Source organism: Salvia hispanica, chromosome 1, assembly GCF_029641045.1.
Source record: "Salvia hispanica isolate PSC_SH4W2 chromosome 1, Shi_PSC_v1, whole genome shotgun sequence".
NCBI lineage: Eukaryota > Viridiplantae > Streptophyta > Magnoliopsida > Lamiales > Lamiaceae > Salvia > Salvia hispanica.
The window spans coordinates 32,990,067-33,014,376 of NC_142692.1; the positions used below are offsets into that span (position 1 = coordinate 32,990,067).

General features: G+C 37.7%; 3 protein-coding genes and 2 pseudogenes across 3 annotated transcripts; 4 read left to right on the forward strand and 1 right to left on the reverse strand.

Moving 5' to 3' along the window:
* The first annotated feature begins 590 nt into the window (after positions 1 to 590).
* LOC125220858 (putative late blight resistance protein homolog R1B-14) lies at positions 591 to 2,358 on the forward strand (annotated as a pseudogene).
* A 3,717-nt stretch (positions 2,359 to 6,075) lies between these two features.
* LOC125220857 (putative late blight resistance protein homolog R1A-10) lies at positions 6,076 to 8,459 on the forward strand (annotated as a pseudogene).
* Positions 8,460 to 10,531: 2,072 nt separating this feature from the next.
* On the forward strand, positions 10,532 to 13,007 carry LOC125223388 (putative pentatricopeptide repeat-containing protein At5g52630). The gene is made up of 2 exons (XM_048126516.2): positions 10,532 to 10,724; positions 10,807 to 13,007. Exons 1-2 carry the CDS (start codon positions 10,632 to 10,634, stop codon positions 12,961 to 12,963), a joined length of 2,250 nt encoding a protein of 749 aa, XP_047982473.1. The 5' UTR covers positions 10,532 to 10,631; the 3' UTR covers positions 12,964 to 13,007.
* Positions 13,008 to 13,579: 572 nt separating this feature from the next.
* LOC125185695 (uncharacterized) lies at positions 13,580 to 18,766 on the forward strand. The gene is made up of 11 exons (XM_048082275.2): positions 13,580 to 13,811; positions 13,937 to 14,161; positions 14,924 to 15,019; positions 15,444 to 15,532; positions 15,629 to 15,757; positions 15,927 to 16,047; positions 16,507 to 16,591; positions 16,681 to 16,790; positions 17,172 to 17,320; positions 17,941 to 18,037; positions 18,376 to 18,766. Exons 1-11 carry the CDS (start codon positions 13,731 to 13,733, stop codon positions 18,661 to 18,663), a joined length of 1,470 nt encoding a protein of 489 aa, XP_047938232.1. The 5' UTR covers positions 13,580 to 13,730; the 3' UTR covers positions 18,664 to 18,766.
* Positions 18,767 to 19,276: 510 nt separating this feature from the next.
* LOC125185392 (phosphoglycerate mutase-like protein 1) lies at positions 19,277 to 24,190 on the reverse strand. The gene is made up of 10 exons (XM_048081916.2): positions 23,941 to 24,190; positions 22,474 to 22,535; positions 22,270 to 22,377; positions 21,927 to 22,006; positions 21,442 to 21,604; positions 20,726 to 20,800; positions 20,523 to 20,611; positions 20,298 to 20,417; positions 19,720 to 19,764; positions 19,277 to 19,628 (listed from the first exon to the last, which is right to left on the reverse strand). Exons 1-10 carry the CDS (start codon positions 24,149 to 24,151, stop codon positions 19,535 to 19,537), a joined length of 1,047 nt encoding a protein of 348 aa, XP_047937873.2. The 5' UTR covers positions 24,152 to 24,190; the 3' UTR covers positions 19,277 to 19,534.
* Between the last annotated feature and the right edge of the window lie 120 nt (positions 24,191 to 24,310).

Consider the following 24,310-nt stretch of genomic DNA (forward strand, 5'->3'; position numbering starts at 1 on the left):
AATCAGATATTCTACGGATGAAAGAGGCAGAGATTGAATGGTTGGTGATGTTTGTTTAAGCTAGTTTCAAATGATGAATATTGTGTTATTATGCAATTCTCAAAGTTAAATGTTTGTTTGTATTGGCATTGTTGTTTACATTGTACTACTCTACACAGGGAAGAAATCGGCTTCAAAGAATAGGAATTGGTTGAACATCAATCATGAAACCGCAAAAACAAATCTTTAGATTACAGCTACTGCTGGAAACTAGTACTGAGAAGTTATTGATTATGGAAAAGTAACCCTTCTCATCATTTGATTATATGCTTTTCTGTTTAGTGAAAGGTGATCTTCTAGATCATTCTCAGAGCTAGTATATAGTTTCTAGTCTTACATCTGTATCAATTAATTAATGAATACATCTTCTCTTTGATGAAATACAGACAATAGTCTTTTCAGTTCATTAATGGAATCACATGCTTTTGTTCTGGGGGCCCTATGAAGATATTTCTTGAATAATGATCATTTCTGCACCTCACACTCAACTTTTTCATTTTAGCTGTTTTGTATCCAAATAAGCATTTTCCCTGACAATTTGTTTGGCTGTTATGGCTTATGAAGCTTTGGAATCCTTGCAACAAACCTTACTCCTAGTCCTTCAGCGCGATGATCATCTCATCACTCCTCCTGTTAAACGACGAATTATATCCATCCACGACAAAGCTGTTGTCTTGCAGTTTAATCTCAAATGGTTTCCAGATAAGGAGACAATGAGGGAGGTCGCAAATACAACTGAAGAGATTATTCAATACCTTTTTCTCCCCAGAATAACTATCAAATTGTAAATTGATTGATCCAAGTGTCAGACTTTCAGATCAGCTGGGGAAATTGGCTAAGGAGCTCGAATCAACTGTTGGATATGTCGCTGACTACTGCAACAGTGATTCTCTCTCTGTTAGTTCATCATCAAGATCTGCACTCAAGAATGAAGTTGAAGATCTGACAGTTGCAACGGAGCTGATGGTCAGATTATCAATCCGGTTGAGGAGATTTACGGAGAAAATAAAGTTAAGTTCTAGAGCATTAGTAGATGACGATCTTGTGGTGGGTTTTAAAAACGATGTGTTGCAGATAAAGCACCGGCTTAATTGCAATGACAGACTACGAATTCTCCCTATAGTCGGAATGGGAGGAATTGGGAAGTCCGTACTTGCTAAATATATCTATGATGATCCATTGATTATATGCCATTTTGATATTCAAATTTGAGTCACAATATCACAAGATTATAGTTTAGCAAGTATTCTCTCACAAGTACTAGCTTCGATCAAAGATGATGTAGATCGAGGTGGGAGGGATTCGTTCAAAGGACTTGAAGTGGCGAAGGTTGAAATTCACAAAATGTTATCCGGGAGGAGGTATCTCATAGTAATGGACGACATGTGGAGTGCGGAAGCTTGGGATCACGTACGAAGGCTATTTCCTAACAATGATAATGGAAGCTGGATCATATTAACCACAAGGCGAATGGATGTGGCCACTTATTGTACCTCTTTGCCTGTTCATATGATGCGTTTCTTGGATGACGAACAAAGTTGGCGTTTGTTCAATCACAAGGTCTTCAGAGATCAAGATTGCCCTCTTGAGCTACAAAATGTTGGGGAAAAAATAGTAAAAGGATGTGGAGGTCTGCCCCTCTCAATTGTTAATGTAGCAGGACTTCTATCGAGGATTCCTAGAACTCCCAAGTTGTGACAGCATATTGAAGTAAATGATGGACAGTTGGGATCAATATTATCTTTGAGTTACAACCACTTGTCTCCACATTTGAGGAAGCGTTTCTTGTATATAGCAGGCTTCCCTCAAGATTATGAGATTCATGTCTCTGAACTCACCAAACTTTGGGTAGCTGAGGGCTTTTTGGAACGGCGAAATGAATCTGAAAGTGAAGAAATGGTGGCAGAGGAGTGCTTAGAGGATCAGATCAAGCAAAGTCTAGTTTTGGTCACTAGCTGGAAAAGTGATGGGAAAACCAAAACTTGCAGGCTGCATAATATGGTGCGGGACTTTTGTGTGAGACAGGCCGGGCAAGAGAAGTTCCTTCTTCCTGTGATGGACTACTTCCCTAACTTGATAGGGACTCCGACATTTCATCAAAGCAAGACGACAGGAACGACGCTGCAGAGCTCCGACCAAACCGAGAGCCATCAGTCGAAGATCCAGGCCCAACGCGAGTCACGGAAACCGAAAGCAAGCCCAAGAGAAAGAGATCCAAACCAGCCCACTTCAAAGATTACACGTCCCACTAAATTTCCATTCCTTATGTTATTTCCTTTTATTTGTTTTTGGTTTATTTCCTTTTAGTATGAACAATAATATTTACTTAATTAGAGTCAAATCTTCTTGGGTTTTCTTCTTGATTCTTTCCCAAGTCGTAAGTCCGAATCAAGTAGGGGGAATTCTATAAATTGTAGAATTCCCACTAGATCGAGTCATTGAGAAATAAAGTTAATTCTTTTCCTCATTCTCCGTCTTCTTAACCCTAGCACTTCAACTAGGGATTGCTTTTCTTTCATAAACTCACGTAAACTTGCATCATAAACCTACGAGTGCTCGAATCTAATCGATATCTGGTGCTTTCATTGATCACTCTCCTCCTCCCCAACCATGCCTTCCACAGAAGAAACAACGGAGGATTCTAAGACCCATGAATACACACAGCAGGAGATTGGCCAGATGATTTTTGATATGCATCCCGCCTATACCCTGGACCGCCAATACGGACACCTGGCCGTCCTTTGCGCCTAGCGTTGTGAATGATTGGTCTTGTAGTGTCAATCGCTGATCGCTGGGTAGGCACAAAATCAAGACGTTCAGTCTCCCCACATACTGTCATACAAGTCGACACCATGTTTAGAGCACGTTGGATGTCCTGATGATATGCCGTCTCAGATCCGCTAAGGCAGTGATACACATTGACCAACGTCTCCAACTGCACAGAAAAAAGACATTATTCTACTGATAATGCACTATAAAAACGACAAAAAAAAAATAAATATTACCATCATCGTATGTGTAGAGGCAGTCTCATGGATGCCTGGCTGGCCATGGATGCCGGGTCTAGTAATGTAAGTCAAAGTGATTTTCCGAAACCAATTCATGTAGTCAGTATTCGAGGCATCTGGATACACCTGTTGTTCTATTTCTCCCCGGTTCCTCCAATACTGAACGTAGTAAGCATGATGAGTTAGCCAGTTTACGGATGACTTACCTCGCCTTGTACTTTCTCATCTCTCATAATTGTGGAATTGAGTCTCATTAAGAAAAATATGTTGGGGGTTTCCAAACTGTCGTGCAACTCGATGACCCAAATACGGCTCCACAATATGATAGCAAATGAGGTAGTTAGTGCACGCCCAAACATCCATCCCACGCGTGCACTCCTCTGGTAGAGGACGACGATCCAAATACGGCTCCCAAATAAACTGAAAAAAAAGGTTAAAGGGTTAAAAAAAGAAAAATATTCAACAAAGAAGATTACGAAATATTTTAAAAGTGACACCTGATTGTCGTGCAAATGTGCCAATTGTTCCCTATAATAACTTTGAACATGTTGCGGGGCTCTACCCACATTCAATCGCTCCCTCCACCTAATAATTCCAAAAAATTTAAAAATATTATAAACACGTGATATAGATAACTTAATGACATAGAATAAAGATGTAACTTACATTATTCCACATGGTGTCGTACCATCATACTCAACCCTATCAACTATCTCGGGTCGAATATTGGGTATCCTCTCCCAAGCCCACATCTGTAGAAGGGCCAATGGACCACCGATATTTTTCTGCTTTTGACACTTAGCTTCACAAAAGTAGTGATATAAAGTGGCAAGCGCTGCTGCACCCCAACTAAGTTGTGAACACTGATTCTCGTCATCTAGTAATAGAATGTGGTGGAAGGGAATTTTTCTCCCCGAAGTGTCTGGGAGGATCAAACAACCTAGTAGGAGTAGCACAAATATACGTGCATGCTGCATGTAATAATACTCGGGTAGATCGTCGTCAAGACGGTGTCTAACAACATCCTTCAGTGTAGTGGCATTAAATCCCCCCAACTTCAATTCAGCTTGACTAGGTTCTATACCTAAAAGCGACAAACACGTATCCACCCAGTACTCTCTCGTGTGGTTCACTTGTGTAAGGATAACTGGTTCACCATCAACCCTTAAACCCCAAAGCATCTCGACATCTTGAAGGGTCACTGTAGCTTCACCAACTGGAAGGTGAAACGTGTGTGTCTCGGGACGCCACCTCTCAATTAATGCCCCAATAAGTGAAGCGTCCAACATTTTTGGCTTTCCACAACGGTACACGCCACCAAAACCCATCCGCTCTATATGCCCCAACACTCGGTCATACATTGGAGCTTGAAAAATGTTATTATCCAATTTGCGTCGTTGAAAGGTGTCGGTCTCATTCCCAGAGATTATACTTTCAGTTATATGATGCGGTTGCAAGTAAAGTACGCTCGGGTCTTCGGGACCACAATACAAAGGGGACGGTCCAGTTGATGATGATGCCATTGCTAAAAAAATTGAACATGCACAAATACATACTACTCAGTAACATATTTGTTTAGCTTAAAAAACCAACACAAAATTTTAATACCTATAATTTTATGAAATGGAATTTTTCCTCCTCAACTCAAACAATGAAACCCAAAGATTGTTTTTTTTACTCTTTCCAATTCCACCATTAATTTCATGTATGAAGTGAGTTAGCTTGTTCTATTTGCCATTCAAATCTCAATTAAAGAATCAATTCAAATATACTAAAAACGAAGCTTCATCATCAACTAACAATGCACAATAAAGACAATTACAAACTTAATCTCACAATGCACACATTCTTGTTTCAATTCTTCCAAAAAAATAAACCAATTACAAACCAATTACAAAAGATTGCACAAACCCTAACCAAAGGGGAAACAAGGATAGAGGCTGAGGTAATACATACCGTGGGGGAGAGAGCGGCGGCGGCGGCGGCAGGTCGACGAGAGCGGCGGCAGCGGCGGCGACGAAGCAGCAGAATCGAAGAAACGCCTTCTGCCCGATTCTGTTATGGAATGCCTTCTGCCCAATTTAATTCAAGTTAGAAACGCATTCTTAGAATGCGTATTTCAAATACGCATTCTTAGAATGCGTATTTCATAATTTTGACTTTTCTGGGTTGACTGCCGATTTAGCTTTGTTGCGCATTCTAAGAATGCGTATTTGAAATACGCATTCTTAGAATGCGCAACACCTATTTACAGAAATAAAAAAAAACTAGCCTATTGGTGGAACCATTTTTGTAGAAGACCCCATTTATAGAATTTAGCCATTACATGATATCAGTGTTTAGTGTGCCACTGTGTAGCCCTTTTTTCGCGAGCATTAGAATTTTGTATCAAATTTTTTCTACGTATGAATTTATATGGAAATTCAAATAATGTGAGAAATTCTAAATCTGAAATTTTTAAAAAATTTATAACTAAATCTGAACCGACCCAATTCGATTATCAACACAATCTTTGAGCACAAAAACCTTGATCACTATACAATATTAACCTATACTATTATTTATTCTCATGCGATTGGCCCACGAATAGCATGCAATCACCGGGTGTTCAAGACACTTCAGAGTCCTGTGAGCACAATAGTGCGTGCTTGCTCAATTCTTCCCGAGCATAGCCGCCCTCTGATGCTCTCTAATTCACTTTTTTCACAAGCTGGTGTGATGTAGTGAAGAGAGCCCGAGCTAGATAGAATCATTTGCCCCTCTGTTATAGGATATATACCCTCCTGGCCTGTATATGTTTTTATTATATGCTTAGGTTTAGTTTAGTGAAAGGTGATCTTCCAGATCATTCTGTACAATAATAGTCTTACATCTGTATCATTTAATTAATGAATATATGACATACAATCAATAGTTTTTTTTTTTGACTTTTTTCAGCTCATTAATGGAATCGCTTACTTTTCACACTCAACCTTTTCATTTTGACGTTTTTGAATCCAAATAGATAAGCATTTTGGTTGAGAAATTGTTGGGCTGGTATGGCTTATGAAGCTGTGGATTCCCTGCAACAAACCTTACTCCTAATCCTTCAACGCCACGATGATCATGTCATCACTCCTACTGTTAAGCAACAGATTGTATCTATCCACGACAAAGCTGTTGTGTTGCAGTTTAATCTCAAACGATTTCCAGAAAAAGAAACAATAAGGGAGGTAGCAAATGCAACTGAAGAGATTATTGAATATCTTTTCTCCCCACAAAATCTATCAGATAATGGATCCATAGACCCAACTGTCAAACTTTCATATCAGTTGGGGAAATTGGCTGAGAAGCTTGAGTCAACTGTTGGATATGTCATTGACCACTGCAAGATGAAGGATGAGCAAATTGCTAGAGCATTAGTAGATGAAAATCCGAGTGATTCACCATCAATACATCCAACCACAATTGCTACAGACAGAGATTTTCTGGTTGGTTTTGATGAAGATATAATACAGCTGAGGTCCCGGCTCATTGGTCATGATGGACGAAAAGTCCTCCCAATTGTTGGAATGGCAGGAATTGGTAAGTCCACACTTGCTAAATATATTTATGATGATCCATTTATCACATTCCATTTTGATATTCAAGCTTGGGTCACAATATCACAAGATTATAGTACAGCAAGTATTCTCTCACAATTACGAGCTTCGGTCAAAGCTAAAGCAGATGGAGTTGGAAGGGAATTGTTGAAAGAAATCGAAGCAGAGGACGTTGAGATTTTGCAAATCCTATGGGGGAGGAGGTATCTCATAGTAATAGATGACATGTGGTGTGTGGAAGCTTGGGATCACATACGGTGGTTATTTCCTGAGACTACCAGCGGAAGTAATATCATAATAACCACAAGGCTAATCGATGTGGCTACTTATGCTGCCACTTCGCGCTACATTCATATGATGCATTGCTTGGATGAGGAACAAAGTTGGCGTTTGTTCCAGCACAAGCTTTTCGGAGATCAGGATTGCCCTCTTGAGTTACAAACTGTTGGGAAAAAAGTTGTAAAAGGATGTGGAGGACTGCCCCTCTCAATTGTTATTGTGGCAGGAATTTTGTCTGGGATTCCTAGAACTCCAAACTTGTGGCAGCAAATTGAGGGAAATGATGGGAAGTTGGGAACAATATTATCTTTGAGTTACAACCACTTGCCTCCACATTTGAAGGAGTGTTTCTTGTATATGGCTGGCTTCCCTAAAGATTATGAGATTCATGCCTCTGAACTCGTCAAACTTTGGGTAGCTGAGGGTTTTTTGGAATGTCAAAAATTCAAATGCGTAGAAGAGGTGGCAGAAGAGTGCTTGGAGGATCTGATTAAGCAAAGTCTAGTTTTGGTCACCAGCCGAAAAAGCGACGGCAAACCTAAAAGTTGTAGGCTGCATTGTATGGTGCGGGACTTTTGTGTGAGACATGCCGGGCAAGAGAATATCCTTCTTTCTGTTATGGACTATTTCCCTACTCATATCTTGAGAAGACATTTTCTTCCACAAGTCCTCCAAAATCATCACTGCATAAGCGTTAGTTGGCATGATCTACAACTTAGAGACTCTACGCATAGCTCATGCACCACTTCTATTATATGCATCCCACACAGAGGGTATAGGCCCAAAGGCTCTGTAGAAAACTTTACCTCACTCAGGGTTCTTCACGTTTTACGCAGAAATGATCATTCATATTGGGAGCTAGGTCAAGTGTTTGAATTGATTAATCTCACTTACCTTGCTTCCTCCATTTCTGATAGTATTGTTCCTCCAGCTATATCAAAGCTTAAGAATCTTCAAACTTTAATTATTTATAGATTTGGGGTTCAGTTGCCTGTGGATATTTGGAGGTTGAGGCAATTGAGACATCTTATTGCCTTCTCATTTCATCCTTTACCCCTTCCCAAAGGAGCAACTCCTTCTCTAGAAAACTTACAGACATTGTCTATGGCAACAAACTTTGTATGTAGTGAAAGGATGATGGATATGATCTCAAACATAAAAAAGTTGGGAATATGCTACTCTGAAGAGAAGTTTGGTGCAGGTTACCATATTGACAACCTTATACATTTGCTTAAACTTGAGAAGCTAAAATTGGAGATGCATAGTTCGTTTGTGCCACGTCTGAAACCAGTTTTTCCTCCGTCGTTGAAGAAGTTGGAATTGAGTGGCGAGTGGATTTCATGGAGAGATATGACGATTGTTGGTTCATTGCCCAATCTTCAAGTGTTGAAATTAAAAAACTATGCTTGCTCTGGGGAACACTGGGAAACCATTGAGGGGGAATTTCGTATGTTGATACATCTGCTTATTGATGAATCAAATCTGAAGTGGTGGACAACTGAATATAACCACTTTCCAAGGCTCCAATGCCTAATGCTTCATCGTTGTCCATACATGGATGAGATTCCACATGATATTGCAGATATTCGAACACTTGAACTGATTGAGATCGATGATGGTAACCAATCTCTTTTGCACTCGGCAAAAAGAATACAAAAGGAACAGCGGGAGATCTGGGGAAATGATGAACTAAAAGTGATGGTAAAGCGTTCTTGATCCTGTTTCAAACTTGACTATGTACTTCATATCTATCAGGTAAGGAATTCATAAAAGTTGCAAGGTTTCACATCATTTTTTGCAACAGCTAAGCACCTTCCTCTCTTTTCAACATTTCTCAGTTGGTAGAATGTTGGTTGATTCCTCACATTTATTTTCTTCTCGTTTTCCAGATGCAGAGCTTTGATGAGGTTGCTTTATCAGATAATCTAATGACGAAAGGGACAAACAATTAAAGGTGCAATGGTTAGAAATGTTTGTTCTAGTATAGTACTTTTTGTATCAAATGGGAGAACAAATATTGTTCAAAATTTTATAACTAATATAAACTCAAGTATCCAAAAAGTTTCAAAAAATTTTAAATAATCACTTTTTTTAATATTATACATTTGGTTAAGTAAAACAATCTTGAGAAAATAACTGAAATATTATTTATGAAAAATGAGACTCATCTCACTAGGATGAGAAATTTATCATGAAGAGTTAGAAATGAATTTTAGTGAATAGATCAAATGGAAAACATGACTACTTTACATGAATGGAATTTTTTTTTTTTGTTGTTGATTTTGAGAGTTGCGAGATTAAACTTTATTAGTATTATTTTGAATAATTTACAATTACAATAAATAATGTTAAAAAAAAAAATCGGGTGACTAGGAGTCTTGGACCGCCACATCTAGGCCTGAAAATTTATTCCGCGGGTTTCGGATATTTCCGACCCAGTCCCAATACCCGACGGGTTTTGGGTACCCGAAACCCGAAATTATGGGTTCGGGTACGGGTTTGGGTAGTTAATGTTAGGATTTTTCGGGTTTAGGGTACCCGAAACCCGTATTAGGGTACCCGACTAATACCCAATTAAACCCGATTAATTATGTATTTAAGATAAATATTTTTATTTAGTATAGGGCCTATGGCCTGTAGGTAAATCTAGGGTAACTTTATTTTTAAATTAAGTAGTGTCTATTTGTCTAATGTCTATTTTATACAATATAGAATTGGGGAGTGATCAATTGCTAACTCATCATTTAATTGCTAACTAGAACTAATTTAAGGCCACATGATTTTTAAAAACGTGTGGTCTACAATTTGCCACGTGTAATTTTCGTTTTTATTAATTAAATTAAAAAAAACGCCAAATTAGGGTTTTGGATGAAAATGTCAATATAGTGTTTCGAAAATATCAACACAATGCTTTAACAATGTCAACACAAATTTAGGATTGACATTGTAAATGCTTTATATTGACATATTATCTTAACTGTATTGACATTAGCCTGTGTACGAAAAATATGAAAATTCTAGATTTTTTTTTTCAAATTTTGACGTCAGAACATATGCATGTAATATATCGTTGGAATCCTTATAAAATTATATTTAATTTGATATATGTTATATGAATTTAAAGTTTTGGGATTTCTTTTAAAAGTTAGTTATAACTAACTTGACATTAATACCCCTATTGATTTTTATTGGAATTAATCTTATAGCCTTATTGACTTTTTTGTTGATCGTATTGACATTTTGTGGTTAATGATCTAGGCCTTTAATTTGAATATCTAATGGCTATTATTGAGTTGTAGTTAGCAATTAAGCATTGAGTTAGCAATATAACACTCCCCATATAGAATTATAGTCAATATATAATAAGTATTGTGTTACTTTTAATAAATTCTATTCTCATCACAATTTAATTTATATAAAAGAATAAATTTTAAATATATAATTCCGGGTTTATGGGTACCCGATTAGTTGGGTTCGGGTACCCACATCGGATATTAGGGTACCTGAATTTACATACGGGTCGGATATTGGGTATGATATTTTTGAAATTTCGGGTTCGGGTACCCGAATTTTCAGGTTTGGGTACCCGGGGAGTATTACCGACTTGATTCCGAAAAACGATCTACAGCTAAATTTCATCCAAACACAGTAGATAACGAATTCAACCCCCATACATTCGATCACGCTATCAACATGTAGAATTCCTGCTTTCACTTCATATTCCATGGCCTCTCTCCCTCCCGTTGTCGTCGCCAACACTCTCAAGCTCGACTCCGAATTCAGGAAACTCCCCGCTCCTCCTCTTCCTCTCGAAAAGGTATCCAATTTCACTATTCACCTCAATTTTGATAAAATCATGGATATATTCCTTTTACTTCTCAATCTCTTGAATTTCTCAGCTGCAGAGAAGTTACACCCCCAAAGAGGCAATCTCGCTGAGTTTGGATTTGAAAGAATTAGAAGTTAACAGAAAACTTGAATCGTCTCATTACTTTCCGATTTTGCAAGAATGTATGCTGCAGAATTCAGTTTCAGGAGTTGAATCGGTTCATTGCCAAATCATCAAAAGCGGATTTGGTGAGGAGCTCTTCCTTATGACGTTTCTGGTCAATGTTTATGCGAAATGTTGGGAAATGGGGAGTGCGCGGAAGGTGTTTGATAATTTGCCGAAGAGAAACGCGGTGGCGTGGACTTCGTTGATGTCCGGTTACATTTACAATTCACGGCCTGAATTAGCTGTTGGTATTTTCAACGAGATGTTGGAAGCAGGGGTGTGTCCCACGAATTACACGCTGGGAGTTGTCTTGAATGCTTGCACATCGTTGGGTGATTTCAGTCTTGCGAAACAGATTCATGGTTATATTGCGAAGCATGGTCTTGCGCGTGATTCGAGCATTGGGAATGCGCTGTGTAGCTTGTATTCGAAATGTCGTAATTTGGCTCTGGCGATCAGGGTGTTTGAGAGCATTGAGGAGAAGGATGTGATATCATGGACTGCTGTGGTATCTGCCTGTGGGGATAATGGGAATTCCGCGAAGGGATTGGCTATGTTTGTGAAGATGCTCGTTGGGGGTGTTGAGCCGAATGAGATCACTCTGACTAGTGTACTGAGCTTGTGCTGCACAATGCAAGCTCTGGATGCAGGAGCTCAGGTTCACTCGTTTATTATAAAACTCGGATATGGCTCGGATCTGCGCTTGACGAATTCAATCATGTATTTGTATTTGAAAAGCGGGTGTATCACTGAGGCGAAGAAGTTGTTTGTTGGCATGAGTTCTATCAGCTTAGTTACATGGAATGCTATGATTGCAGGCTATGCAGAGATGATAAGTCTTGCGGAGGATGCCCTCTCGGCTTACTTATGTGGAATGGAGGCGCTTCAAATATTCCAGCAAATGAACAGATTGGGGCTGAGACCCGATTTGTATACCTTCTCGAGTTTATTCAGTGTGTGCAGTAGTTTAGTGGCTTTGGAGCAGGGGGAACAATTTCATGCACAGACGATAAAAACTGGGTTTTTGTCTGATGTGATTGTGGCGACTGCCCTCGTTAACATGTACAACAAATGTGGAAGCATCAATCAAGCCAGCAAAGCTTTTCTTGAAATGTCTACGAGGACCCTAATTTCGTGGACTTCCATGATCACCGCGTTTGCACAGCATGGGCGCTCAGAGCAGGCTTTGCAGTTGTTCGAGGATATGAGACGTGTAGGGGTTAAACCAAACAAGATAACCTTCGTTGGCGTGCTATCAGCCTGTAGTCAAGCAGGAATGGTCGACCAAGCATTTGCATACTACGAAATGATGAAACATGAGTACAGAATCAACCCTGTGATGGACCACTACGCGTGCTTAATAGATATGTTTGTCAGATTAGATAGGATAGATGAGGCTTTCGACTTCATCAAGAAGGAGAATCTGATTCCAAACGAATTCATATGGTCGATTCTGATTGCTGGCTGTAGAAGTCAAGGGAAACTAGAGCTAGCCTTTCACGCTGCAGAACAACTGCTTGAACTCGAGCCTAAAGACTCTGAGACCTATATCTTACTGCTGAATATGTATGTGTCTGCCGGGAGATGGAAGGATGTGTCGAGGGTGAGAAAGATGATGAGAGATGCAAAGGTCGATAAAATAGTGGACTGGAGTTGGATTAGCATCCGAAACAAGGTCTATTCGTTCAAGTTCAGCAGCAAGAAACACCATCAAGACGAGGTTACTGAGCTCTTGGATGTCTTGATTGAGAGAGCGAAGCCTCTCGGATATAAGGCTGAGACGGAATTGGAGATAGACGGGGAGGAAAAGGAGGAAGCTGCTACCACCTCAGCTGCTGCTCATCACAGTGAAAAGATGGCAGTTGCCTTTGGATTGCTCAACACATCAGGTAAGGTAGAGATCAGAGTCACCAAGAGCACTGGTATGTGTAGGGATTGCCATAGTTTCATTAAAATCGTGTCGTTATTGACTTCGACAACTGTAATTATTCGAGATAGTAAGAGGCTGCACAAATTTCACAAGGGGGAGTGTTCTTGTAAAGATTTTGGGGGTCTTGTTTGATGACTTTTCCACATATTTTTGATATAAAGGTGGTTTGTTGTTCATGCCATTGCTAGGATTTATGTTGCTGCAAGTTTCTTTGATTGTTTAGCACTCCTTCCAGATATCCACAATCCAAGGTCATTAATTTGGGTCTTTTGTTCGCGATCAAGTTATAGTTGATATGTTTCTATCCGATTAATAAATTGAGGGTTCGAATCACCGGGAGTAAATGACAGATCTTCTTTAACCACAAATTTTGAAACGGTTGGTGTTACCTTCTTTTAATTTACTTTGATTAGCACTCCCAACCTTTTCAATTGTCCAAGAGTTCGTACGTCGAACACAGTGTTTTCGAATCAAAATCATCGAGATCATGCAACCACAATTCAAATCCAATTAAATATACAAAAAGTTATACTCGTTCGTCTCATCATAAGATATTCGAATTTCTTTTGAAGCATCCCAGAGTTATTTACTTTTCTTTTTAAGAAAATATAATATAATTACTCTTTCTTGCATTATTTTTCCAGTAGTAATCTTATTTTTCTTTTTAATTCTTTAAACATTATTTTCTTAAAATATGCAACGAAAAAGAAAAAAGTTCAAACTCAATTAAAAATAGAAAAATTAAAAAAAAAAAAAAAAAGAAATGAGAGAGAGAGAGACAGGGGAAGAGAGAAAATCAGGTAGTACGGCTCACTCTCACCTCTGACTGCGAAGAGGAAGCGTTTCGACTCAAATCTGACCAAGCTTCCCTTCACGCTGAAGGTTTTAGCTGACAAATCATGGTGAAATCCGTTATCGGAGATGAAAATCAACTCAAATTGGTCGAAGATCGCCTCGCTCGCTCCGCCGTCCCGTCCCAGGTCCCCAATCTCTTGATTTTTATCAACCAGATCATGAATATACAATTTACTTCTATTGACTTGAAGCTCGATCTCAATTCCTTTATAATTTCGATACACATTCACGCTTCCATTCAATTCTCCAGATTGGGCTTGTGATTGGGAAACTAAATCCGAAGCTGGACAGAGGATTCGTGTACGATTTGGTTCCCACGCCGCCTAATGATGCTGGAGAGCAGCCGTGTTCGGTTATTGACGGCGCTGGAGATGGTAGCAAAACTAAGAAGAAGGGTTCGTCCAAAGCCAAGCCTCAGTCTGAGTCATCATCGCTCTTTATTGATCACGATTGGGTTTTTGAGCACGCGCGCCAGGTCCCATTTTGTGATTTGAAATCGCATAGTTGATTTATCCTTCTGCTGCTCAAGTTTGTCTGTCTCAGTACTATTCATGAAGTTAGTATTGGTGAATTTTGAGTTAGAATTGATTATACATCATAATGGGATATTATCTGTTGGTATGTGATGAAATGGATTATCTCAAATTGCTAGTAGGGACAGGAATCAGGGCAGTTGGATTATATTCTGTTGTAGTGCAAATTTGCAATTTGAAAGCCAGAATTCCCTCCCCTATAGGCACGTCCTATGTTTTTTTCATACACAGCTCGAGATTTTCTTGAGTGCTGAACAATGACCCTGACAACTAATTGGCTGATACTCTCTGATTGGACTCTAGATACAAGTAAGGTTGACTTTGTAAATTGTAAGGCGAAGGTTCAATTTTGGCTTGTAGTAGACTAGATGGTGGTTCAGCAACCTTGAAATTAAATCCATCAGGGTGTTATTCTTACCAATTGAAGCACCCATACCACACTGATAACCTCGTAATACTTGTTTCTGAGGGAAAAATACCTCGCTTTCTTTTCCTTTTAAAGAATTGCTATAGCTATCAGAAGCTTTGCTTGGTTCTACTTCTATGTTTTATAGCTTTTACAGATAATTGAAACACAGAGTAATGAACTTGTAGAAGTTATGAATTACTGTATTATAATGATTCAAGACTCTTTTGATTTGTATTAGGAATATTACTTTACTTTGACATCCTTTGTTTCCTCATGCAGTTTTGTTTTTTTTTAGGTCTCAAGAATGCTATTGGGTGGCATGAAGGTGGTAGGCATATACATATGGGTCAGTGAAAGCCTGTTCAAGAACTCAACAATCACACTATGCCAGGTTTCCTCATATTTTTCTTTGGCATTTATTAGCATAGAGATTAGAGAGTCTCCAATTGTGTTAATGTTCTATATGAGTTTTGTTTCACATGTGTTTTCACTAATAATGATCTTACTTTCATTTTCTGATTAGGGAATATAACTATGTTTCATAGTGTGACGGTTTGCACCTTTTTTGGTCAAACAATTTTCAAAATTTTAACTAGTAGCCTTTCCTTTCATTTTGATGGGGTGGAAAGGAGGGAGCACACACCATGATATATGTGAATAGTATAGACCATGTCTAGCAGGACTTGGGTGAGGTGGTACTATTAATCTGGAGGCACTTTAGGGAAAGTCGAGTTTTCTTTAGACAATGGTGTCATTATTCATCTTCTAGCTATATAAAGTTGTGTACGTCTTTAATTCATCAATGTTTTCTACAGACTGTAGTAGGAGTTGCCCAAGCAGCCTCTACAATGATGGATGATTCAAATGAAAGACTGCTACTTCATATTAGTTACAGCCCTCTGAGGTACTCCTATGAGCACTTTCTTCTATCTCTTTCTCTCTCATGTATAGCTCTGAATTCTCAATACAGTATTAAATATCTTACACTTTAAAATTTCAGGTGGACATGCCGAAATTGCTCACTGGCAGCAAATATTACCTCTAGCAGTCTTTGGCCTTGTGATTTCAAATTAGGAAAAATATTAGGTTCTCTCCAAACATTCAGATGCGTGTACAATTTTGATTTAAGGTGATCTTGTTTGCTTCACCTTTTTCTAAACCTGTTCTTCTCTAGAAGATTTTAGTGAGTTTACCTATTGGCTGAAGTTTTGAACTGCTACAGTGCTACCATGCATAATATATTTTGGATTTATGTAGTACTATTATTTATTTACCCATCTTCAGCTTGTTCCTCTTAGGTTGCCAATTCCTTGTGATGATGGATCAGATATTAAAATGTTTTCTGATGCGCTTCGTAATGAAATAATGGTCTGCGCTAAGGAACTTAAAGGTGCGAAGTCTTTGATTGATGGAAAATTGGTAAGGCCACTGAAACTTTTCAATTTACACAGTGATGATACAGATAGCGGAAAATGTTGAACTTGGTACTGTCACATTCAATGTCTTTGTTGGACCAAGTGTAGAGGTTAGAGACAGACAACTGTCAAGTGTTGTGGCACAAGTTGTAGCCAGTGTCTTGATTTGTAGGATGTAGAATCTGTTAAATTCAAATGCCATCACTGAGAAGTTTCCTTGAGAATGAGATTAGGTTAATATCTTCTCTCTCTCTCACTTTGGGGTTTCGTTGAACACCTATTTTTTTATGGGATAGGCAGTCATACTGTTATATATATAGCTTTATTATCCTTTGGGTGGTTCAATATTTTTTATTTGCACTAAAATGTGTCTGTTTTTGCTGTTCCTTTGATGTTTGGAAATGAGACTCTATCCAAAAAATAAATATTAAAATTCTTTATTCCTACCTTTGTTATTACCTAGGTGGCCGGTGATGATCTAAGTTTAACAGATGATTTACATGAAGTTGAATTTCTTCTCCCATTCATGCAAGATAAATACTTAGAAGGTGTGATTTAGCTCTATACCTATGCGTTAAAATTTGCATTTGTCTTCATAATGAGTTTCCTTGTCAGTAAATCTTCTTTTTCTGTGAAGCTTGTAGCCAAAAAGAGGTTCTCGGTGTTCTTCTACTTAGAGGCTCTGTGTGTTCTCTATCATACTTGAATCCGAAGGAGCCTGTTTCACAAGCTTTGGTTGATATAAAGGTGACTTTCTTCTCTTTTTACTTCAGGACTGATATGTGCAACCCCACCAACATTAACCATGGATTATGCATGTTTTCTTTAGGATTCCATAAGTTTTCAACCATACTTATCTGCTTTCCATAAGTTTCATTGCCGACTATCAATGTTATTGCAATGATGAATTTTTTTTCTAGTAAATAGTAATGATGCCAATGATTTAAAAGTGTCCTTTGAACAAAAAAAGTGAAACTTGAGATAGTTTCTTATGTTCAATTTTAGAGGACTAATTATGCAAATTTCTGTAGCTAATTCACAGAAAGGGTTTGTGTCTAGCTGCTTTTTGAATAACATATTCTTTTCAAGTCTCATCTGTCTTATCATCTTCAATCTTCTTATGATTAGGAAGACATCATAAGGAGCTTGCAAAGTAGACTTGATATAATGTGTGATGAGGCTGAAAGAGAAATTGAATCAGTGAATGGTGGGGATCAAGGAACAAACAGCCTGTCATCTAAGGAACCCATCGCAAACCTTGACCTTCAAGCTCAAAGGTATATGAATTCAACCTCATTGCAGAGGTTTTCTCTTTTTTTAGCTACATGAATGAAGCTTTTACATTGCTGATTGCACAAGTTTCCATCGTATTAGTTTTTCTTTTTTTTTTACAATTTAGCCATCATATATTCTTTAGGAGCTTCTTTTGATGATTATTCACACTTTCCTTAGATCAACTCACTGCAAAGTAATTAAACTTGAAAAGACACTTTCATATTGTATTTGTTTTGGGTCGTTGGTTTTATACTGAGTAATTGAATAAGCCAAAACAAACAAGTGTCCTGCTGCATGTCACGATACTGAAATTTCACACTGGTGCGGAGTCAACTTTCCCTTGAGCCAAAGTCATGATTCTTCAACAAGTGTCTATTTTTTGAAATAAAATAAATGAGGAACTATTTGGATGCCAGACACCTTTTAAAAATAAAACTATCAAAGATGCTATTGTTGTAGAGATAAAAGTATTTGCCCACAATGTCAGTTTATGGAGATGCTTTTATTTATGGGTATAGTATCAGCCTAACTTATGGACTGATGATTGCCTAGTATCTGTGCTGGCAAACAACATTTGGATTCCTTCCGACTAACTTGAATGTTTGGACTATCTGTCTGGCAGAAAACAATGCAACCTATCGTTACCTCGGAGAGTATTTGTTCCATGGCTGGAAGGTGCATACATATGTGATTATATTCAGTCAAAGGAGACATTGGAGGTATGCTACTCGTCTCATGCATATATAATCAGAAAGGGTGCTTGACTTACATGAGCAGATGACATTGAGCTGTGAGGAGAAATGTGAATGATAAAACCAATTTTAGAAGAAACAGACGATAAAAGAGACGAAAATTGAAAAAATGAAGTAAAATCAAATCAACTAATATGAAAACCATGTGCACGTTCCAGACTTCCAGTCTGCAGTAAAAACGGCTCTCAAGAAATTTCTAGGGAAGGTGCATGACTTATAGAATACTGTAAAAGCTTCTAAATTAAGAACATTGACCAGCATGGAATTTTTGCAACATATTTTATTTTCAATCTTGTATATTCCAGGTTCTCAAAGACCATTGTACCGAGTTGATGTCGTTAGAGTTTCCAACAGACTCTTCTGAAATTCTGGAGCCTGAATTGGAAGCCCCCGCTCTAATAGCTTCAACTGCCAAAACCTTCTGGAACATTGCAACTGACCATACGTCAATAGCCAACCCAGATACTTCAGCCTCAAAGACGAGGAAAACTGGGAATGGGAGACCTGCCAAGACAGCTGATTTCATTGTATTGTTTGCTATCTTTTTTATGATAATCGCTGTAATAGTTTTTAATTTCATGGGGAAGTTGTAGTTCAGTAGTCACAGGTCAATCTCTGGGCAGTAAAATGTGAAAGGAGACTAATATTATATGTTTTGTAACTTGCTTTTATATACTATCCTTTTGGCAGATTAAATATTTTCGCGAATTCCAGGGAAAATGCTTTTTCATACCTCAACAATTTATCGTCTCTGTATTTCATAATCTATTTAGGCTTAATTAGTAAATTTGCTTCGACTTGTAGTGATTTTATCACACTTAATTGTATCAATTCCATCCCAACTTTTTTAACTTATCAATTTATACTACTAATCTTTTCAACTTGATCAATTTTATCTTGGAATATGACTACATAAGTTGAATTGAGATGTCACGCGTAAGAGAATAACCAATTTTTTTGCTAAAAGAATTGTACTCCAATAATACAAATAGTTCACTCTAATTTTTAGTACTACAGTACTTTTCATGAACAATTATCTATAAACTGATTGATAAAAGTCATATACGAAAGAACAGGAAAATTGATAAGTTAAAAAACGTGGGATATAATTGACAGGTTTCAAGATAAAATCTCAAAAGTTCAGGATAAATTCAATCATTAACCCATCTATTTATAGAAACTTTGATCTGGACTATCATAACAATGTACTACAAAAAACTCTTCAATATTAATGTCATAAAATGATAACAAAATAGAGATTTTCTGCTAACGCCTGTCTTTAACAATAAAAAGTATGTCATGATACGAGTTTAAGTAACTTAAGCTACTTCAAAATGAACCAGAATAATACTTCCCCTGATGTAAAAGGGGATGATGAATCTACCTCACTGAATAACTTAGCTATGTTCAGGAAAAATCAGAGTCAATTTTCCTTTCAATCCTAAACAATTATGTGGACAACCATCAGTTTTTCGCGACAGCCTCTTCGCTAGGAGCGTCCATTCCATCTGGAATTTTGCCTGGGAAATTAGTTTTTGAGGAACTTGTAGCGGCCATGCTGCAACAAGAAATTAAATAAGAATAAGAACACTAAACCATAAGGGAGAAATCCATGTTCCAGATATAGTAGTAGTACTAATCTTGTGTACCTTCTATCCACAAACACCATCGATCGAAGTTCGCAATTGTTGAATCTGCACATGTAAATCAGTTTTGCCTTCTTTAGTCAGTGTTGTGCAATCTCTAATCACTATAGTTAAAAACTCCAGTTTCTTTCCTTATAAACAATATCATGCTCTGAAGGAAATTCTCTGTGTCCCGGATATATAGGTCATGAACGTTCTCATGTAGATATAAGAATCATTATGGAAAAGATATAATGCAACTGAACTTCCTATGTTACCTTTACATGAAAATGATATAGTTGTAGACACCAAAATTGAACACTAGACCATAAATTTGGGACATATCATATACAGATATTTTTGTTTTCATCGAGGGAACTTAGATAAAATCATATGTATACACTAGACCACACCGAAGAAATTATTTTGTTGTTTTGAGAACACAGCAACAGATCTATATCACATTTCCCCTCCCCAAGGGAAAAAAACCCCACAGAAACGGTTGGGAAATATAGTTGGAAGACCTTTTTGCAATAACCAATCAGTTATGTATTATTGAACTAGAAATGGTGGCTTAAAAGAGTGAAGAAAAAAAGACTTACGGTTTACAGATCTCTTCCTTCACGGGAGGCTGGCAGTCATTTCCAAATGCAGAAAGGGTATGAATCAAGAATCCACTGTGTGTTACAACAGCTATCTCAGACTCCTCTCGCATCCACAACCTGTTGCACAATATTAGAGGATTAAGAATATAGTCGTACACCTTTCTCATTCATTTAGAAACATGAATTAGTCCTGGAAATTTGGTTGAGAATCAAAAAGTTTACCAGTTCAAGAACTTTTGGCCCCTCTCAGCTAGGTCTTCATCAGCTTCTCTAACATCCAGAGTCCAGAGAGTGTCCTCATCAGTTTCTATCTGAGGATAAGCAGAAGGTATAAATGATGAGTGACATGATATAAAAGAAAACATGGGATAATCATTTGTTTTAGCTCTATTCACGACGAAACAAAACAAGGAACGTTTACTTGCCAATGAAAAATCAATAGCAGGAAAAAGAGGCTTGTACTCAGTTATGCTCCTTCTCTTATCACACCAGTGAACTCCCTGCATTGTTTACCATACAAGATGAGAAGATTAATGTGGCATGTTCTGCATTGTTTTACTCTCAAAATCTTGGCCAGATATCTTGGAATACTCAGAAAAGAAGTATTTTTTAAATGAAATTAGTTTTTCAAATGTTCAGTGCATTTCAAACTACAATTATAAGCGAGGAAGACAGTGGCTGCGCTAAATAGTGCACTAGATTAGTTAGGAGATAGTAAATCTTTGACCCATTGATATAAGATTATATGTTGGGAGATCTATTCATTTTTCTCAAGAAATCTTGACATGCAGCTCAATATTTTTCATTATATTTGAGACAATAAAAATGAAATTATGTAACTATTTTCTTTTTCTAGAATATAAAATGGTTTGAGCCCCAGCGGTTGCTAGAGCCCCCTTACAGCCATTATCAAGTCCATTGCAAAAATGGGTATTTTTCTAAATCGAAGTATCCTGTACTTACATTCTGCAATAGAATAATATTCAAGAGATGACAAACAAACTTAAAAAACAAAATAATGTGTACTGGCAGGAGTTGCAGTGGCCAATATCACACTGGATAGCAAGAAAAAAGAAGAATAAGACTAGGGTATCATTTTATATCTCTGAGACATCGAATAGTGTAGTGAGTCATTGCATACCAAATGCTCTCGACAAAGTTCCATTGCCACGAACGGCGGGGCATTTAGACTTGAAATTGCTGGACGATTACTCTTCCCAGCATTTTCTGTCATTAGAGGAGCTGCATTGATGCCATCATCAAAGCCGGCTCCGCCAAAAACCCCAACAGCTGTTTGCATAGTCCTGCAATCAACTTCAGTATCAGTGACTAAATAAAACAGCCAACAGCTAGAATTGTTTAAATTTGTCTGTCAGTGTCAGCTACCATGACTCAATAAAGATCAACACTTCCTACTGTACTGGTTCTTAACCAATAACCACTCAAAGGTCTTATTTTCATCATTGATCAAAAGAAACGAGAAAAAACGCCTTCCAGAATATGAAAAGTTACTCACTAGATCATACAATTCTGGGACCCCTATTCAGAAACAAGACTATGACGAGAGTTTCACATTAGTATAAAGTATAAGAGGCCGGAGAAGAAACAGAACTTCAGCACACTCACCTTAATAAAGGGGAAACAACTACTAATTCAATCTTCTTTGAAAGACCTGTGGAATGAACATGCTTCCGAAGATTGTCTACCTGTACAGTGTTTGTGAAAATTCATTTTTGGTTACTTTTCTCTTGTTAAGAAAAGAAAACGTAACAATGAATATGGCCAAGACCTTCCCACTTAATAAGTATGAAAGTTTCCTCAGATGGTTAAAAAACTTAAACACAAAAGTAAACAGTTTCTCATTACTAGCACATTCATTCCAATTTGCGTACTAGCACAAAACCTGGATGAAATTCCAAATTCAGATAACACACAGTAGCATGATATGGCATCAATGATCAATTATTACCTGTTGCCAGCCAAGTGGGGTTAGTGCTGCATCAAAAAGCTCTGGGGACATGTATGCACTGTGGTCCTTTTCTCCAGCCACATTATGGAAACCTTGGGCATGTCTCACCTACATGTAAGAATATGAAGTTAATAAAATAAGATTAGTCTCTCTAAAGTCCAAGATATATCTTAATGGGAACAACAAGAGAAGGGGATCACCAACCAAGTGGATAGTCTTGCAACGGTGCAAAGGATACATGCCTTGGCCTCTTACAGCATCCATATCTATGATTATTAGGAAACCATATGAATAAAGATAAAAAATAGAGTATCTTTTCCAGAACCTTTTTATAGTGAGAACAGAGTGAGCATTCCAGAGATGTTATTTGACAATGGTGATACGCGAAACTGAAGAGTAGATAAGATACAATGACAGCTCCAAACAGACTTGATCCTGATTTCGCTACTAGATAAATTTTCTCACGTTATCAAATAAATAAGGAGTGAGGATGAGGCAAAAAGGTGATGAAAGCATATTTACACTTTGAAATAGTAGTAATTGATTATAAGTGAACCTACAGAATGTGGAGAGATTCTTCTCAAACACAAGCAGAAATCTACCAAAAACAGAGAGGAAAGAAAGCAGGAAGATGCCCGTATACCTGGGAGATATGGAATTTGCGTTGCAGAAATAGGGAAGGAAAAAAAATAATGCACGAAAATCTTAAAAGATCTCACTTTTTAAAATTAATCTATGTCCTCTTGTGTCTTTGAAATGTTTAATATCAAAATGGTATGGCTTAAGCCTCCATGACTATTTCAAGTATTAGACATTAACATTTTCTTACTTGGGAGCTAAAATATTGAGCTGTTCATTATGCAGTGGGATTTTAATGCAGCCTTAATTAAGAGTCAAGGTAAAAGGATGATGACTAATTTCTATATCAAGATTGAAGTCATAATAATTACTATATATTTATTACAAGATGAAAAAACAGTTGTCTGAAAGAGTGCAATGCAATCAAGATCGTTGAGGCACCTTATAGTGCCTGCTTAAGAGATAATCACATAAACAACAAAGGCAACGGAAATCAAAGTAACCCCTCATATGAGCAAATATTCATTCATCATATAAGAAAATAAAATTAGGAATAACCAAATTTGAAGAGAAGTGATTCCATCAAAGTCATGTTTGGCAGACCATCTCTAGAGAGTTTATGAAGAGATAACACAAATCCTTCGTACTTGGACTCACAGCATAACAGAACAACGAATACAAAAGATGCCGCGTTTCCAAGTTGCATCCAATTGCAATAATCAAAAGCAAACTGAGATATCTCAAATATTAAATGAGATTCGGGATATGGAGAATCCATTAAGAATACCGTCTTATTGCTTAATAATTCAAGGTTTATCCCCCCTCATGATCTTATTCCATATAACTCTGTAATATAGTAGTATTCCTTATCCTAATGTTCTTATCTACGAGCATCGGAGACAGAAGAATCACATAAGATTAACCAATCAACTCAATTTCAAATAAGCTAATCACTACCATGCTTCTTCCACCTCTAGCCTCACAACAATCGGAGCATTTATACATCAGATTGGCCGTGTTCTCAAATCTGAGAAGCACTTGGAAATGACAATTGAATCACAAAAGTCAAAAACAATAGAGTGAGAGAGGTACCGGAGAGAGAGGATGAAGCGAGAATTGGAGGTGAGGAGGAGGAGGAGCAAGGGCGGTGTTTGTTTTGGATTGTGTTTGTGAAGTGAGAAGGGAAAAGAGGAATGGTGAAAAAACAGTGGGAAAATGTATGATTTATAAATGTGGGAGAAGAAGGGGGGATGTATCTAATTGTATCTATAATTCCTCCTCCTATTGCCAAGGTGGTACTCATTAATGTCTGCTTTGTTTTGATTTCTTTTTTCAGTTATTTCCTCTCTCTCGCTGTTTGGCAGATGATAAAAAACTACTTTCATTGTTTACGTAGCCACCCACGTGTTAGCGCTCCACCCGTGATTTCACAACAATGAATACGACGCATCATACAAATCTT

Bases quoted from the DNA above. Each gene is read 5' to 3' on its own strand.
- LOC125223388 (XM_048126516.2), top strand. From the start codon at position 10,632: ATGGCCTCTCTCCCTCCCGTTGTCGTCGCCAACACTCTCAAGCTCGAC. The intron at 10,725-10,806 runs GTATCCAATTTC...TGAATTTCTCAG, and splicing joins CTCCTCTTCCTCTCGAAAAG to CTGCAGAGAAGTTACACCCC.
- LOC125185695 (XM_048082275.2), top strand. From the start codon at position 13,731: ATGGTGAAATCCGTTATCGGAGATGAAAATCAACTCAAATTGGTCGAA. The intron at 16,592-16,680 runs GTGTGATTTAGC...TTTTCTGTGAAG, and splicing joins GCAAGATAAATACTTAGAAG to CTTGTAGCCAAAAAGAGGTT. The intron at 17,321-17,940 runs GTATATGAATTC...TCTGTCTGGCAG, and splicing joins CTTGACCTTCAAGCTCAAAG to AAAACAATGCAACCTATCGT.
- LOC125185392 (XM_048081916.2), bottom strand. From the start codon at position 24,151: ATGAGTACCACCTTGGCAATAGGAGGAGGAATTATAGATACAATTAGA. The intron at 22,007-22,269 runs GTAATAATTGAT...AACACTGTACAG, and splicing joins CCCCACTTGGCTGGCAACAG to GTAGACAATCTTCGGAAGCA. The intron at 19,629-19,719 runs GTACACAAGATT...TTCTTGTTGCAG, and splicing joins ATGGTGTTTGTGGATAGAAG to CATGGCCGCTACAAGTTCCT.